General features: G+C 41.1%; 1 protein-coding gene across 2 annotated transcripts; it reads left to right on the plus strand.

The window, feature by feature from the left end:
* The first annotated feature begins 7,745 nt into the window (after positions 1-7,745).
* sync (syncoilin, intermediate filament protein) lies at positions 7,746-13,505 on the plus strand. Of its 2 annotated transcripts, XM_054745965.2 has the most exons (7): positions 7,746-7,881; positions 9,380-9,473; positions 10,023-11,383; positions 11,460-11,674; positions 11,744-11,951; positions 12,036-12,160; positions 13,320-13,505. In XM_054745965.2, the coding sequence occupies exons 3-7, from the start codon at positions 10,085-10,087 to the stop codon at positions 13,366-13,368; spliced, it is 1,896 nt and encodes a 631-aa protein (XP_054601940.1). In that variant the 5' UTR covers positions 7,746-7,881; positions 9,380-9,473; positions 10,023-10,084; the 3' UTR covers positions 13,369-13,505. The 2 variants fall into 2 exon arrangements, with proteins under 2 accessions (XP_054601940.1, XP_015811195.1); XM_015955709.3 differs by lacking the exon at positions 9,380-9,473.
* Positions 13,506-14,941: the final 1,436 nt, after the last annotated feature.

Consider the following 14,941-nt stretch of genomic DNA (forward strand, 5'->3'; position numbering starts at 1 on the left):
TTTACAGTCATATTCTGTTTAATCTACAATTAAAGTTTTATCTAAATTGTTTTAATAATGCCTGACGGCCTCACAGTAATGAATGAATCAACATAAATGTTTATTATTTCATGACTTATTTCAGATCTTGAATACCGCAAATGTGTCTACTTGTTGAATTTAATAATGATTTATAATCAGGATATTCAAATATTAATATTACTATATTGATACATGACTGTTATAACAGACGTTCTTCACATTAAGTGAAAGAAGACTCTTCTAAGTGGTTGGGGAAGGAGTGGTGTCTGTGGTCTCTTGGTAAACGCTCATTTTACACTTGGTACATTCTGCTTGGTCTAAATCTATAAACAACAGGTAACAAAAGGAATAGCTGTTCCTCTAAAAATTTAGTTAGCAAGCTGTCTAGTTTGGCCAAACTGTGTCCGTAAGCATAAGGAACCATCCTTTCCAAAGTAAGACTTTCTTTGCAAAACTGCAAAACTCCATCAGAGAAACAACTCTTCAGACACGAATTGTCTCGCCACAAGACCCTGAGGTTATCTCTGACCAGCTGATGCAGATTCAGAGGAACATGGCCTTTGACATCTAGAAGTCACACTACTCGCATGCCGAGGAGACTTTGTGTGGCACGCAGGATCACTGAGAAGCCTCATCGCACTGGTACCATACCGCACACCTGGCATCAGGATGGTTTTAGTAATTAGATCATTTGTTAAACATAAGTAAACATTCAGCCAGACTTATTTTACAACCCAGACATCACAATTTTCTAAGACACTTTATTAGGTTTTTTTTTACATAACATCTAAGCTCATATTTCATCACTGCTCATTCGGTGTCTCTGTTGATATCACGTTAGCTCATTTGTTCTGCATCATCATAGTAGTAGAAATATAGTCAAGTCAAGTCAACTATATATATAAAGCACTTTACAACAGCATAAAAGCTGACCAAAGTGCTTAACAAGCCAAAAGGAACAGAAGTTCCCTAAAAATTCTAAAAATAAGAGAAAAAGTTCATCACAAAGTAAAAACATGATAAAACAAACATGTCAAACTGACATAAAAGCTACTAAAAACAGATGCATTCTCAAACTGAATTAAAAGCAACTGTAGGGTTTTCCTACATACTAGGATCAACACTGTTTGCTATCAGTTGTAGATTCTGAGAATGACCAAGCACATTAGCATATGAAGCTTATATCATGTATAAATATCCAGGATACTTATAAATGATAAATGACCCGCACTTGTATAGCGCCTCTCAGAGGAAGGACTCCAAAGCGCTTTACACTACAGTGTATCATTCATCCATTCACACACACACATTCAAACACTGGTGGGGATGAGCTACAATGTAGCCACAGCTGCCCTGGGGCGCTCTGACAGAGGCGAGGCTGCCGAGCACAGGCGCCACCGGTCCCTCCGACCACCACCAGCAGGCAAGGTGGGTTAAGTGTCTTGCCCATGGACACAACAGCAGAATTCTCTGTCCGGAGCCGGGATCGAACCTGCAACCTTCCAATTACTGAACAACCCGCTCAACCTGTTGAGCTACTGCTGCCGTAATATTGTATATAATCGATTTAAGTTCATACACCAACCTGTTTGGTCTATTTTTAATCCAAAGATTAACGTTTAAATTAAGATAATTAAATTTAATAGCAAAAGTTTATTTTTGAATCAGAAGTTAGGAATGTTTGCTTTTTCAACAACCAGAAATATTTATACCTTTCTGTGTTTCATTTCAAAGAATGAGGCAAAGTTTAAAAATGAAGAATTTATTACTAACAATTTTAAACTTGACGATTTGAAACGACAATTTATGACAATTAAAAATGACAATTCATGGATGACAATTTACCAGCTTTGATATTAAAACTTTACCTGTGTCTGGATGGAAAGCTAAAATGAAATGCGAGTTTTGGATGCGTGGATGTTCTCAGGTTTCTTTCAGAGAGAGGAACGCGTTCTGGGTTGGAAATGATGATTTTGCAGCTAACTGTTGTTTACTTAGAGAAAACAGCATCAGACACAATCTGTGTGCTACCTCACCCAGCAAGGACGACCCTTCGTGAGGATCCGGTGGTCAAGGGAGGATGGTTTCTTCCTCCAGGTACTCGGTCCGGTAGAGGAGACTCGAGGAACCGACTCTCTGGTCCGAAGATGTCGCCGGGTACACAGTGTTGAGCATCTGGCTTACTCTGAAGGAGTCTCGTCTTACTTAACTCAAAAATCAATAACTCTGGAGGAGTTTTTTCGTCAGCTGGTTACAGTTTATTCAAAGCTATTCTATCAGCGTGACAGAACAGCAGGTGGAGTTAGGGCAGCCATCCCTTATCCTCCTGTGATGGTGGTTGGTTCACGAACTGAAGTTAAAGCTGCTGGAAGTTAGTTTTAACAAAGCCCTCAGAACACGCCCTCTCAGAGCAAGAAAGCTTTGGTCATGAGTCCAAAAACATGTGATGGCAGATTACCCTTTACTCTGGATAAACTCTGTGTTAGATGGATAAGTGGAAGTTGACCTTCTGGTTACTGAACACACATTATCAACCATAATCATAGTGATCATTATTATACCCAAAGCATAATAATTCATTTCAGTAATTAAAATACATTTATACTGAAACAAGTGATTATTTATGATGATTATAATAAACAGTAATAAAGTCAAAGAGTTTATTAATATAATTACTTAATTAGTATCGTGACTCGAAGTGTCCTTCTGGGAAGGAACAGCAGCGGATAAAGGATGATATTCTTTAGACATCAGGGCTCCTGGGTTGATCTGTGGAACTAAAAGTTACAGTCTGACCCAGCTTGACCCAGCTGGGAAAGTGTGACCTTTGTCACAAATTAAAGGCCCTTCATCACGCTACAGCAACTGAGAACAGATGAGTCTTTAAAGGTGATTTAAAACCTGACAGAGATGAAACCATCCTAATCTGAATTGGGAGTGCATTCCACAACCTTGGAGCTGCTACTGAGAAAGCTTTATCACCCCTGAGCTTTCTCTTTGTTCTCGGCACCTCCAGGAGAAACTGGTCAGCTGACCTCAGTGACCGAGACGGGGCATGAGTAACTAAAAGTTCACAAAGATACTGCGGAGCAAGGCCATGTACAGCTTTAAAAGCCAATAAAAGAACCTTGTACTGGACCCTAAAATCGACAGGCAGCCAGCGCAGCGAAGCTAAAATTGGGATACTGTGCTCCCTCTTTCTCAAACCCGTCAATAGGCGTGCTGCAGCATTTTGCACCATTTGAAGACGGGAGATGTGAGACTGAGGAAGACCAAGGTACAGTGTGTTGCATTAGTCAAGGCGTGATGTAATAAACGCATGAATCACCGTCTCAAAGTTATGACTTGAGAGCAGACGCTTAACCTTGGCGATCCTCCTTAACTGATAAAAACTGGCTTTGGTGACGGCACTGATTTGCTTTTCCAGAAGCAAATCACTGTCAAGCCGGACTCCCAGACTGGTCGCTACAGGTTTCAAAAATATGGCTAGTGGACCAAGGTCAGCAGAACATGGCCCACTGGACACACTAGGACTAAAAAGCATGACCTCAGTCTTGTCATTATTAAAATGTAAAAAATGTGCAGACATCCAGGTTTGAACCTCATCTAGGCAGTTTAGAAGAGGATCTAAAGAATTGGGTAGGCCACATTTAATGGGAATATAAACCTGGGTGTCGTCTGCATATAGATGAAAAGATCATCCATGTTTTGTAAAAATAGAACCCAGAGGTAGCAAATAAAGAGAGAACAACGGGCCCAGCACCGATCCTTGAGGAACCCCGCATACGAGAGGCGAGCGAGATGACGTGAAGCCACCTAATGATGCACAAAACGACCTCTCAGCCAAATAGGACTTAAACCAGTCCAAAGCAACTCCTTTAATCCCAACACACAGACTCTTGTAACCGTGAAATCAGGAGACTGTGATCCACGGTGTCAAAGGCAGCAGACAAATCCAACTGTACCAGAATCACAAAATCACCATAGTCAGTAGCTAAACGAATGTCGTTTAAGACCCTGAGCAGTGTAGTCTCTGTGCTATGCGCCTTCTTAAAACCTTACTGGAATTTTTCACAAATATCATTCGCATGCAAAAACTCCGTCAGTTGGAAATACGTCACTTTTTCCAGAACCTTTGAAAGGAATGGAAGTTTTGAAATAGGCCTATAATTAGACACAGTAGAGGAGTCAAGACTGGGCTTCCTAAGTAGTGGCTGAACAACAGCATGTTTCCAAGATTCTGGAACCACACCAGATGAAAGGCTACTATTAACCATGGTAAGAACCCAGGGACCCACGGAGGAAAAAACCTCCTTAAAGAGGTGGGAGGAATCACATCAGTAGGAGAACCTGAGGGTTTTAAGGGTTCCACGATCTCCCACAGGCAATCCAGTGTAAGTGGATCAAATTGACAAAAAGTTGAAGGGCAGCATCTTGTAGCAACCTGGAGCGGACATGCCGTTATCTGAGCTCTAATGCTCACTATTTTATCGATAAAAAATGTCAAAAACGATTCACACAGCCCCTGAGAGATCTCAATTTCTGCAGGTTGGTCGACATTGAGGACGCTATCTAAATCATTAAAAAGAACACGTGGCTTACTGCGGGCAGACTGAATGACAGCTGAGAAATATTTCCTCCTTTCCTCCATCACCACAGCCTGATAGCAATGAAGAGCATTTCTTAACATCTGGAAAGAAATCATTAGCCTGTCCTTTTTCCATTTCCTCTAAACCATTCGACATTTTCTTCTTGCATTGCGCGTGGACTCATTTATCCATGGCTCACGTTTAGCCCTGGATTTCCTGAGCTGCAATGGGGCCACTGAGTCCATAATGGTGCTGCAGCAATCATGGACCTGTGAGCTAAGTTCATTTATACCGTCAGAAAATGATTCTAGGTTGTTAGAAATCATATCAAATTTGCCACAAAAATGGGGAGCAGTTAATGCCTGAAACGAGCAGGTGATTTTCGACTGTTGTCAGAGAGGGCTATGCTAAAAAGTAAGTAAGTAAGTAAGTAAGTAAAAGTTTATTTATATAGCGCCTTTCACAGAAATAAATCACAAAGCGCTGTCCAACATGATAAAGATCAGGGCAAATACATCTAACCAATAAAAACATCAGAAAAACAATAGCAGTGATAAAATAGAAAATAAAATCATGAGTATAAACAAAGTGAAGGTGTGAACCCGAACAAAGCCATCTTTTTGAAACATTTAGGGAGGGAACGCCTGGATGAAAAGGTGAGTTTTTAGATGATTTTTAAAGACCTCTACAATGTTAGAGAGACGGAGATTTGAAGGTAGACTGTTCCAAAGTCTGGCTGCAATAGTCTGAAAGGCCCTGTCCCCTTTGGTTTTCAGTCTGGTTCGAGGAACAGCCAGGAGGTTTTCAGATGTGGATCTAAGGTTCCGTGAGGTGGTGTGTGGGGATAAAAGCTCAGATAGGTAGCTTGGAGCCTGGTTGTTAAGAGCTCTACAGGTCAGGACTAAGTAAAGGCATATGATCTGAGAAAACAGCGTCACAAATCTCAATGTCAGAAACAGACAGCCCAGATGTTAAAACAAGATCAAGAACATGTCCCTGCTCCTGAGTCGGTCCAAAAACATGTTGCACCAAATTACAAGAGTCCACAATTCTCAAAAATTCATTCACCATGGGTTTATCAGGACATCACACGTGAATGTTGAAATCTCCCAAAATGATCAGCTTATCAAAAGCAGGCAACACTTCAACTAAAAGTCCAGCAAACTCAGTTAAAAAACCTTTGTTGTATCGCGGGGGATGATAGATTACCATACACAGCACATGGATCATGCCTACCAAGTTCAAAGAGATGACAGTCAAAACTGGAAAAACATCGAGGTAGGCGGAATCGCTGACATTTAAAAGAGTCTTTAAACACTGTAGCAGTCCCCCCTCCACGTCCTGAGACACGTGAAGAATTAAAGTAGCAGCACCCAGGAGGCAACAATTCAGAAAAGATGCTAGACTCACTTTCCCGTGTTGTGCCATAAATCGACTGGCTGCCAAAAAATGATTAGCCACCGCGGGATCGCGCATGGTTAGGGTAATTGCATTTCTAGACGAAATTTCCCAGGATTTCGCCTTAAAACTTGGCATATGTAGCAATATGGACATTGAGAAAGCAGAGATAACCTCGTCCGGTACTTCAACAGATGTTTATCGCGGATATTAGTTTTTCCAGTTCGGAAGTTGTTTTAAGTGTTGCTATTGTGTTAAACGTTCACAATGAGGATATATTAATTCTTTTTGCAATATTTGCGATTGAAAGATGGTTTGTGGTAAGAACTGGCTATCTTTATGTTACAGCCTTGACACAAAAAAATAAATAAACAATGTAAAATCGCACCCTGTGTTGAATGTAAAGTCAAACGTTTTATGAAGCGATTAGATTTTTCCCTTTCCTTTCTTTAGTCCACTTGACATGGAGCCACAGTTAACTAGTTTGGGGCACATTTTTACTTGAAAAATAGTATTTAAACTGATCAAGCTTTGGCTTTAATGACACTGTGTAGGTTACTATCTATACATTACTTTGCTCTATTTAAAAGTAACAAGATAAAAGCACTTCAGCACATAAAATTAAGATTGTCACTTGCCAAATAGAGACTACACCCTCCTGTTTACCTATAAGAAACGCCTCAAAATATCTTGAAATTCTTTATTGATGATTTAATTGTAGACAACTAAAATGGCATTTTACTTGCCAAAAAGTGATTGAATCGCTCAGTTTTTCATGGAGGCTAAAACTGAACAAATAACGGTTTTATGTATTATCTGTTGATGTTATTGTACTCATACTGCCTACTGTATCATCATAAACACCCCAAAAATGGCAACAAATGATCATTTCCCTTGCCAAAAATTGATTACAGTGCCCTGGTCACCTGTAAAGGGTTAAATTGACATAAATATTACTTTATTTATTACCTCTTGATGTTATTAGTCCCAGGATGCTGGGCCCCTTCCACATTCATAAACACCCCCAAAATGGCAACAAATGATCATTTCCTTTGCCAAAAATTGATTACAGTGAATAATGAATTCCTCACATCACAGAGGAAAATTTTTGTCTCACTCTTTCTTACTCACGGAGGGTTTTTTCCATTATTAATGGCCTGCTTAAGGTCAGATGTCCTCCTTCAGGATTTTCTGCTAGAGAACAGAATTAAAGTTTCAGTCCATGATGCAACAAACCATCACACTACCGGCACCATGCTTTAGTGTTATATATTCACGCCTGTGCTGTAACTACATTCTTTCCAAACAAAATAGACAAAAATAAATTAGAAGTATTTGGCAACATTAAAATTAAAATAAAAGAATATTGTAGATGGTTTTAATAAAAAACAATTCACACAAATTATCTTTCAAAAGTGCATTAAACAAAACAATCCACCTCTGCAGCAAGTGAAATGCATGTTCGGTTAGTAGGAAAAAATATCCTTTTTGACGTATTAACCTCATAAATGTGAAACTTTATAGAATAATAAGAACCAATGTGAACATTATGGTTTTGAAATCTGCAATAGTAAAACAAGGCAGATCATTCCAAGATTAGGGTTTATTTTATTTATTTTTTTTGTTTCTGAGTCCAAAGATCTGCTGGTGCCACTCGAGCTCCCCATCAGTGTTTATTAATAACCCCAAACAGACCTGAGGTAGTCATAGCAGCTCCGTGAGGAGGAAGAGGAGGAGGCTGGGCCAGCTGTCTTTACCCTCCTCTCTTCTCCCGCTCATTCTCTGTCCACCCGTTTAGTTTTATCGACACGTTCTTCAGTTCACCTGCAGGATTCAACATGTGAACAGAGGGATTATGGACACATGCTAATTTGTAAGTATAACAACAATAATATGGATCAAATCTGAATTATAATTCATTTATGTACCTTCTATTGCTGCACGTTAAAATCATTTATTTTTAATGAACAACAAATTATTTGACTGAAATGACCTTTAAACTTTTGGATCCTGGTGAAAAAGGAAAGTTTGTGTTTAGAGAATTAAATGTAGCTCAGAGTTTCCTCGGGGTGTTGAGGTCCAAAGGAATGCTGCCTGGTGCCCATGTCTGTCTTGCAGAAGACAGCTGGTCTGATCCTCCCCAGAACTTTGTTTAACTACGCTAACGTTGGTCCCACCGGGATGCTTATACTCAGCTTCTGTTTCCCAAAATAAGAGCCAAACACCGCCGTGGCCCCCAAACCTCTGACAGGAGACACAACCAGGTCAGTTAGATCGATTGACTGCTGAGAGATGGTTGGCTGGGCTTGGTATTCACCTATTAGGATTGCATTACATTCCCTTTATCCTCTAGATGACAACATAAAACAGCCATCCATCAACAGACACAGTGGCATGTTATGATTAGCTCTTGCTTTCATGTACTTTGTACAATGCCACTCGCTGTTGCTTCTAGCTAAGTCCGAATGTATGAGTTTGTATTAGCGCCGGGGTGCTTATGTGATTGCATGACTAGGCAAGTCTGAGGTGTGTCTAAACATTCCCGAGGTTTGAGTGCCAGGGCATTTGGGCTGGAGGGACAGCTGTCAGTAGCAGCATGGCCTTGATAAACTGCTCCAACTGCACATGGCTGAGTCCACATATTGAGTAAATATTAACCCAACACCTTCTACTTAAAATCACAGTTTAAAGACTGATTTATGATGTCGGCTATAACAACTATATAATGATCTGATTTATTTTATTATGCAATGATATATCATCAAGTTGAGGTGGCTCGGGCATCTGGTCAGGATGCCTCCTGGACGCCTCCCTGGTGAGGTTTTCTGGGCACGTCCAACCGGGGGGATGCCTAAAGGTAGACCCAGGACGCGGTGGAGGGACTGTGTCTCTCACCTGGCCAGGGAACGCCTTGGGATTTCCCCGGAGGAGCTGGTCCAAGTGGCTGGGGAGAGGGAAGTCTGGGCCTCTCGCCTTAGACTACTGCCCCCGCGACCCGACTCCGGATAAGCGGATGAAAATGGATGGATGGATGGATGGATGGATGGATGGATGGATGGATATCTTAGGTGTGTTCTTGCTGTGTCTTTCTAAATCCATTCTTTCGTTCTTTTTTTAAACACAGAAACAGTTTTGTTTACCTGTTTGTAGCTACAGTGCCAGCCGTCGGCGAAACTGTAGCTACAAACAGGTAAACAAAACTGTTTCTGTGTTTAAAAAAAGAACGAAAGAATGGATGGATGGATGGATGGATGGATGGATGGATGGATATCTATAAAAGTGTAATAAATAACACCATGGAATTGGAAACATCAGAGGAGGAACCAGGATCTGATCCAAGAGTTGAATTGAACGTTTTTTTTTTTACAAAGGGGGGAGAAGCAACTATTACATGGATGAATACCAGGTGTGAGAGTTGACTGATCTGACTGGGATAACTGAGAAAAGTGATGAAAGAGTGAACAGGTAACATTAAAATCTAAAAACCAATTTTGTCACAGAAAAAAACAAGAAATTAGTTTCAATAACCACAGACACCATCTACATAGACGTCTTTTGGACTGGCGCTGTCTGTTGGAGCTGCCGTAGTGGCATTGGATAGGTGTCCATTCACCCCCTTACCCCCAGTGCATTTATTTCTACTGAGAAAGGTGCTTACCCAAATAAAAAAAAAACACGTTTTATTATGCTTTTTCACAAAATCACACATATGGTATGGCACGATAGTTAAAATATAAATTGAATCTAATAAAATAAATAAAACATTAAAAAATAAAATCCCAACAGATAGGCTTGATTAATCCCACTAAAGTCCCACGTGATCTGTTTTCAATAGTGCACAAAAAACGGGTAAAGTTGTTCACTCTGCTTTGACTCCAATTGGGTTTGGAGAGTGAGGATCCCATCCACTATGGCGGCGATGCAGTTACTCTTTCCTTTTATGACATAAAAAAATGTATAAGTGAAAGAGGACCTCTTTTTATTATGAAAAATATGTTTCTGCTTCTCTAAAAGGATCTTCCTGGTCTAAAAGGCATTTCTACACTTGGATAAGCTGCAAGAATTCAACCAAGCCAATGGAAAACAAGGAGGAGGACGTTTCACCCACTGGATTTCAGACACTCTTTATCAGAGAGGACAAAGGGGATTCAGATGAGATTAACGTGGAACAAAAAGAGAGGAAAGAACCCCCATCAGGCCTCCCAGAAAGGCAGTTAAAACAATCATCGTTGGTGAATCCGTACCTGCAGGAGATGGATGACTTGCTAAGAAGCTGTGAGGAGCTTACAGATGTTCCCTTTGGCTCGTGTCACTCAGCAGGTTACAGAGAAACACGTCTGAGCAGCAGTCAGGTCGGAGAGGAGGTTAGGATGAAACGTTATCAAGAAACCTGCACAGCTCCCCATGCCTACCTGTCCACCAGCTACATAGACACAAACATGGAGGATGCAGAAAGAGAGATGGCCCCAGGCCAAGGTTTTGGTGAACTTATGGACAAGTGTCAGGTTTACCAGCAAACAGAGATGCCTCTTTCCTCAGCTGGTACCAAACTCAGCGCCACCATGGTGGAGTACGAGGGCCAGCTGTTGGGGATGTTGGCTATGCATGAAAGCTGCATGGAAGAAGCTGGCATGGACTTTGAGCTTCAAGATCTGGCAGCAGATTTAGGCCAAGAGTACGTACACATCAGTAAGAGCCCACACCGCTATCAAGGTACCACACTGGTGCCAGTTAAGCAAGAGAGCCTGCCAGAGCTGGAGAGCCTTCAGGTTCAGTCAAAACTCTGCGTGGATGGAAGTAAAGCTCAAGAGAATGAAGGAACTCAGAAGAGACCCCACACAGATCCAGGAGACATGTTCAAGGAGAGGACAGGAATGAACGGAGATGGAACAGAGTTAGACGTGGATGAAGAGATACCTGAGCTCTGGGCTGACCTCAAAACATTAGGAGCTCTGGGGTCTCAGATGGAGGACTGCATAGAGGAGGTCCAACTGCTACAGAGAAGAAGGAAGGACCTTCTGGTGGAGGTTCTACAGCTGAGAGGCCATAAAGAACAAGAAGACGAAAAGGGAAGAAGCCAGGATATAGAAGACACTGAACAGTGGATTGACAGCAAAATTACAGAGCTGATGAATGTTTTCAAGAAAGAGGAGGAGGTGAGACGGGAGGAGAGGAAGAGGGAGGTGTACAGTCTCAGAGAAGAGCGGGCAGAGGAGGAGAGGAAGCTCTGGAAGGCAAACCTGGAGAGACAGGGTGTTCAAGAGGAGCTCAGGAGGCTGAAGAGGAGGCTGTTTGCTGTAGCTAGAGATGGTGGTTTCAGTCAAGCAGCTGGGAACCATCATCGCCGTGAGGTGGAGCTTCTGAAGAGAGAGGAGGTGAGACGGCTCAAAACGCTGTAACATCTTCAAAAACAAACTCCCTACCAGTGACTTTTTCCCATTTATTTTCCAGGAAAAACTCAATTCCCTGGTGCTCCAGCTGACAGAAGAGAGCCTCCAGCTGCGGTCAGCCCATGGAAAACAGCTTTTAGATGCACGGGCAAAGCTTCACGCTACAACCTCCAGCCAGACCTCCAACACCCAGGAGGAGCTGATGGAGTGCAGGAGGAATTCCTGTGGGGACATCCAGCAGTATCTGCAGAGTGAACTCAAGTCACTGGAGGACAGGTGCTGCAGCTCCATCATTTTACGTTTTCACACATTTAATCAATAACTTCTAAAGATCTCGTCACCCAGGTATGAGCCCATGTTGCTGGTGCTGTTAAAGAGGAGGGAGACCACCGCTGCTGCACTGGTGAAAGCTAGAGAACAGGGTCAGGAGCTGAGAGGCCAGCTGGGACCCCTCAGGGAGCAGATCCAGAAACTCAAACTAGAGAAGGTTTGTTGTGAGGAGAAAATCAAACTGGCCACGGTGCGGAGGTGGGAGGATGTGGGCCGCTACAAGGTAAACAACTAAACAGGAGTTATTAGATGAAGCATTCAGAGCTCCAAACAATCTGCTGGTTATTATGGGATGCCTCTCTTACAGGAAGCTGTGTTTTCTCTGGAAGAGCAAAGCAGAGAGCTGAAGGCTGAGCTGAATATTCAGAGGAGAAAAACAAAAGAAATGGAGATGATGAGGGAGAACCTTACAAAGCAACTCCTTCTTCACCGGTAACTTCCACTTTTAACAGTTTTACACCAAAGATTTGAAGCTGCAATGGCAAATCTGCAAAACAGGCTAGCTTTTAAACCCACTCCCTGAGCCATGCCCGCCTGATACCCGGACGTGCATGGCCAGAGGAAACGAGACCAAACCGCCATTTTCGAGGTCCAAACGTCTTTTTGGAGTTTGTCCTAAAGTGGAAGTGGTAGCAGCCGGCTAATTCTCCCTCTCTTGAACCACTCACACCAGTGGTGTTCTGTTGCTAAATTTGTGAGTGTGTTATGAGTGGACGACCCAGGGGAGTGCTGAAGTGTGGTGGTTCAGTGAGACCAACAACAGGATGGTTGGTTTCAGTCCAAGTCGTGTTATTGGTTGAGGTTTTTAGACAAATGCCAGAGAACCACTTCATAACTTTTTAAAATTGTTTTCATTTTTTAATCTCCGCAATAAATTTATGTTATGTTAGAAGAACATTGATTGTTAAGAGGCATGAAAAAAGTTTTAAGCGAGCTTGTTTTGCAGATTTGCCGTTGTGGCTTTAAAGGTGTGGTTCACTGACAAACCATTTTTTACTTATTATTATTGAAAATGTCGGCATGCAGGCTGAACATCACAATAGTCTTCTGCACCTATCTTCTGTGTTAGCTTCTGATAGAAAAAAGATGGTGAAACTCTTAAGATTTGAAAAGCCTGACAGTGTGTCACATAACATTCATGGACTAACCCATCTTGACTTGTGACGGGGAAGGCTGGTGTTGGTTTAGCGTCCAGGAAACAGCAGAGAACATCTCGATTAGTAGCAGCTAACTGTTAGCATTAGCAACTCCACCATACAGCAGAAGTCCTCCAGGCTTGTGATATTTGTGGAGATAAAACATCAGTGTTGCAAAGCAAACAGAGTCAGGGGTAGAGTCACGTTGTTGTTAGCCAATCAGAGGTGAGATGTCTAAATATCAGGAAATAAAAATTCCAAATCTTAACATCTGAAGCTCTACTCTGATCTGGCAATCTTTTAGATCCTGAAACAGGTGCACCAGGGCTTTTTGTACCCAGAATATGACTTTCAGGGCATTAATTTCTACTAGAGACCACTGCAAATGTATTGATTAAATACGTGAACCACACCTTTAAAGACGTAGATCTAACCTGACTGTTTTTTGTTCACAGGGCAGCAACTAAGAGCCATAACATAATCGATCAGGAGGAGAAAACATGAACGTTATTGTTTTGTTTTGCTAAAACAGAAGGTGAATTCCAATTGTCTGATGAACGCACTTTACCAATGTAAACGTAGAGCAACACTGTAGAAATGTTTTTGTTATGAATAAAGACAGACTGTTTCTTCTATTGTGAGTGTGAGTCGTGACTCAGTGCCTGTCTCCAAAGAGCAGAGATGACTCCTTGTACTTTTAAGGAAAAGGTTTCTGCAGAACTTAACAGTGAGATGTATTGTAATCGAGTGAGAAGGAGCTCAGACAGGAGAGTGCCTGTGTGCAGCAACATAAGCTCTTTGCTAAAAAAGTCATGGTTTAGCAGGATGTTAGTGCTTCCAGTAAATAATTAACAATACTTGCAAAGAAATGTCACCAACACTTGAAGTTGGCTCACAGCTGGTTTAAAATGTTTCACTAAAACAAACTAACTACAAGTGCTATGAAAACAAAAAAGGGCATAACTAAGAAAAGAGTAGCGACTTTGGGAAAAACTCCACTGTTTATTAGTTGTACATTAGAAATGATGCTGGAATAATACTCATCTAAATTCTTGTTCTGATTCAGGCTCACAGATTTATAAGACTCTAAAACAGGGGTGTCAAACTCAGTTTTGCTCAGGGGCCACATTTAGGAAAATCTAGTCCCAAATGGGCCAGACCAGCAAAATTAAAGCATGCATAAATTAAAAACTTCTTCAGATTGTTTTCTTTGTTTTAATACGATCAACATAAAACAAAGCTGGAACCTGAGGACAGAGTATCCAAAATAGTTTAAGCACAACATCACTATTAATAATAAAACACCTGTATTTGAAAATGTGAAACACAAAACAAAAAACCCAGACTATTACTCAGTAATTCAAATAACTGATTCACAGATCACATGGCTATATCAGTTTCATGCATGTCTTTGACTCCTGATACCTGACATCTTTTAGCTTTAACCAGTAGTTTAACTGAAAAATGAAACCTTATTTTCAGACTTTACATTGTTAAGTCTGAAAATAAGGTTTACACAATCATCTCGTGGGCCGGATTTAAACTGTGTGCGGGACTGATCCGGCCCGCGGGCCGCATTTTTGACACCCCTGCTCTAAAAGCACTCAAGTAAATTGACTGAGTGAATTCAAGTAACTCCTCATTGCATCTGCACAAATGCACAGTAATATAATAATAATTTCATAATATAGAATGTGTATGTCCTAAATCCACATAGATTTAGATATTTTATTAAAACATTCTGTATTTGCAAATCTTTTACACGTGATTTGTGTTTTTTTATAGTCATGTATGTTTTTATAAAAGAAAATGTCTGCTTGAATCAAAAGGCGATTATACAAAGGGCCTCATTAAAACCACATAATATGTGTCATGTGTTTTCTTTCTTTATCTCCCAATTTACATGTTGCTGCAGGATATTTGTTAATGTTGACGCTTTCAAGTAAAATGTTTGTAACAATCATAGAATGTATCCCTGATTCTGCCCAAATCTTTCTTAGAATACGTCTAAATTCACATGTCAGACTGTATAGTGCTACAGTGTCTTGTAATATGTAAAACACTGCAGCATGTTTTT

This window comes from Nothobranchius furzeri, chromosome 11, assembly GCF_043380555.1.
Source record: "Nothobranchius furzeri strain GRZ-AD chromosome 11, NfurGRZ-RIMD1, whole genome shotgun sequence".
In the NCBI taxonomy this organism is placed as follows: Eukaryota; Metazoa; Chordata; class Actinopteri; order Cyprinodontiformes; family Nothobranchiidae; genus Nothobranchius; species Nothobranchius furzeri.

Coding starts and splice junctions, on each gene's coding strand:
- sync (XM_054745965.2), top strand. CDS start 10,085: ATGGAAAACAAGGAGGAGGACGTTTCACCCACTGGATTTCAGACACTC. Junction 11,675..11,743: donor CTCAAGTCACTGGAGGACAG/GTGCTGCAGCTC, acceptor CTCGTCACCCAG/GTATGAGCCCATGTTGCTGG. Junction 11,952..12,035: donor AGGATGTGGGCCGCTACAAG/GTAAACAACTAA, acceptor CCTCTCTTACAG/GAAGCTGTGTTTTCTCTGGA.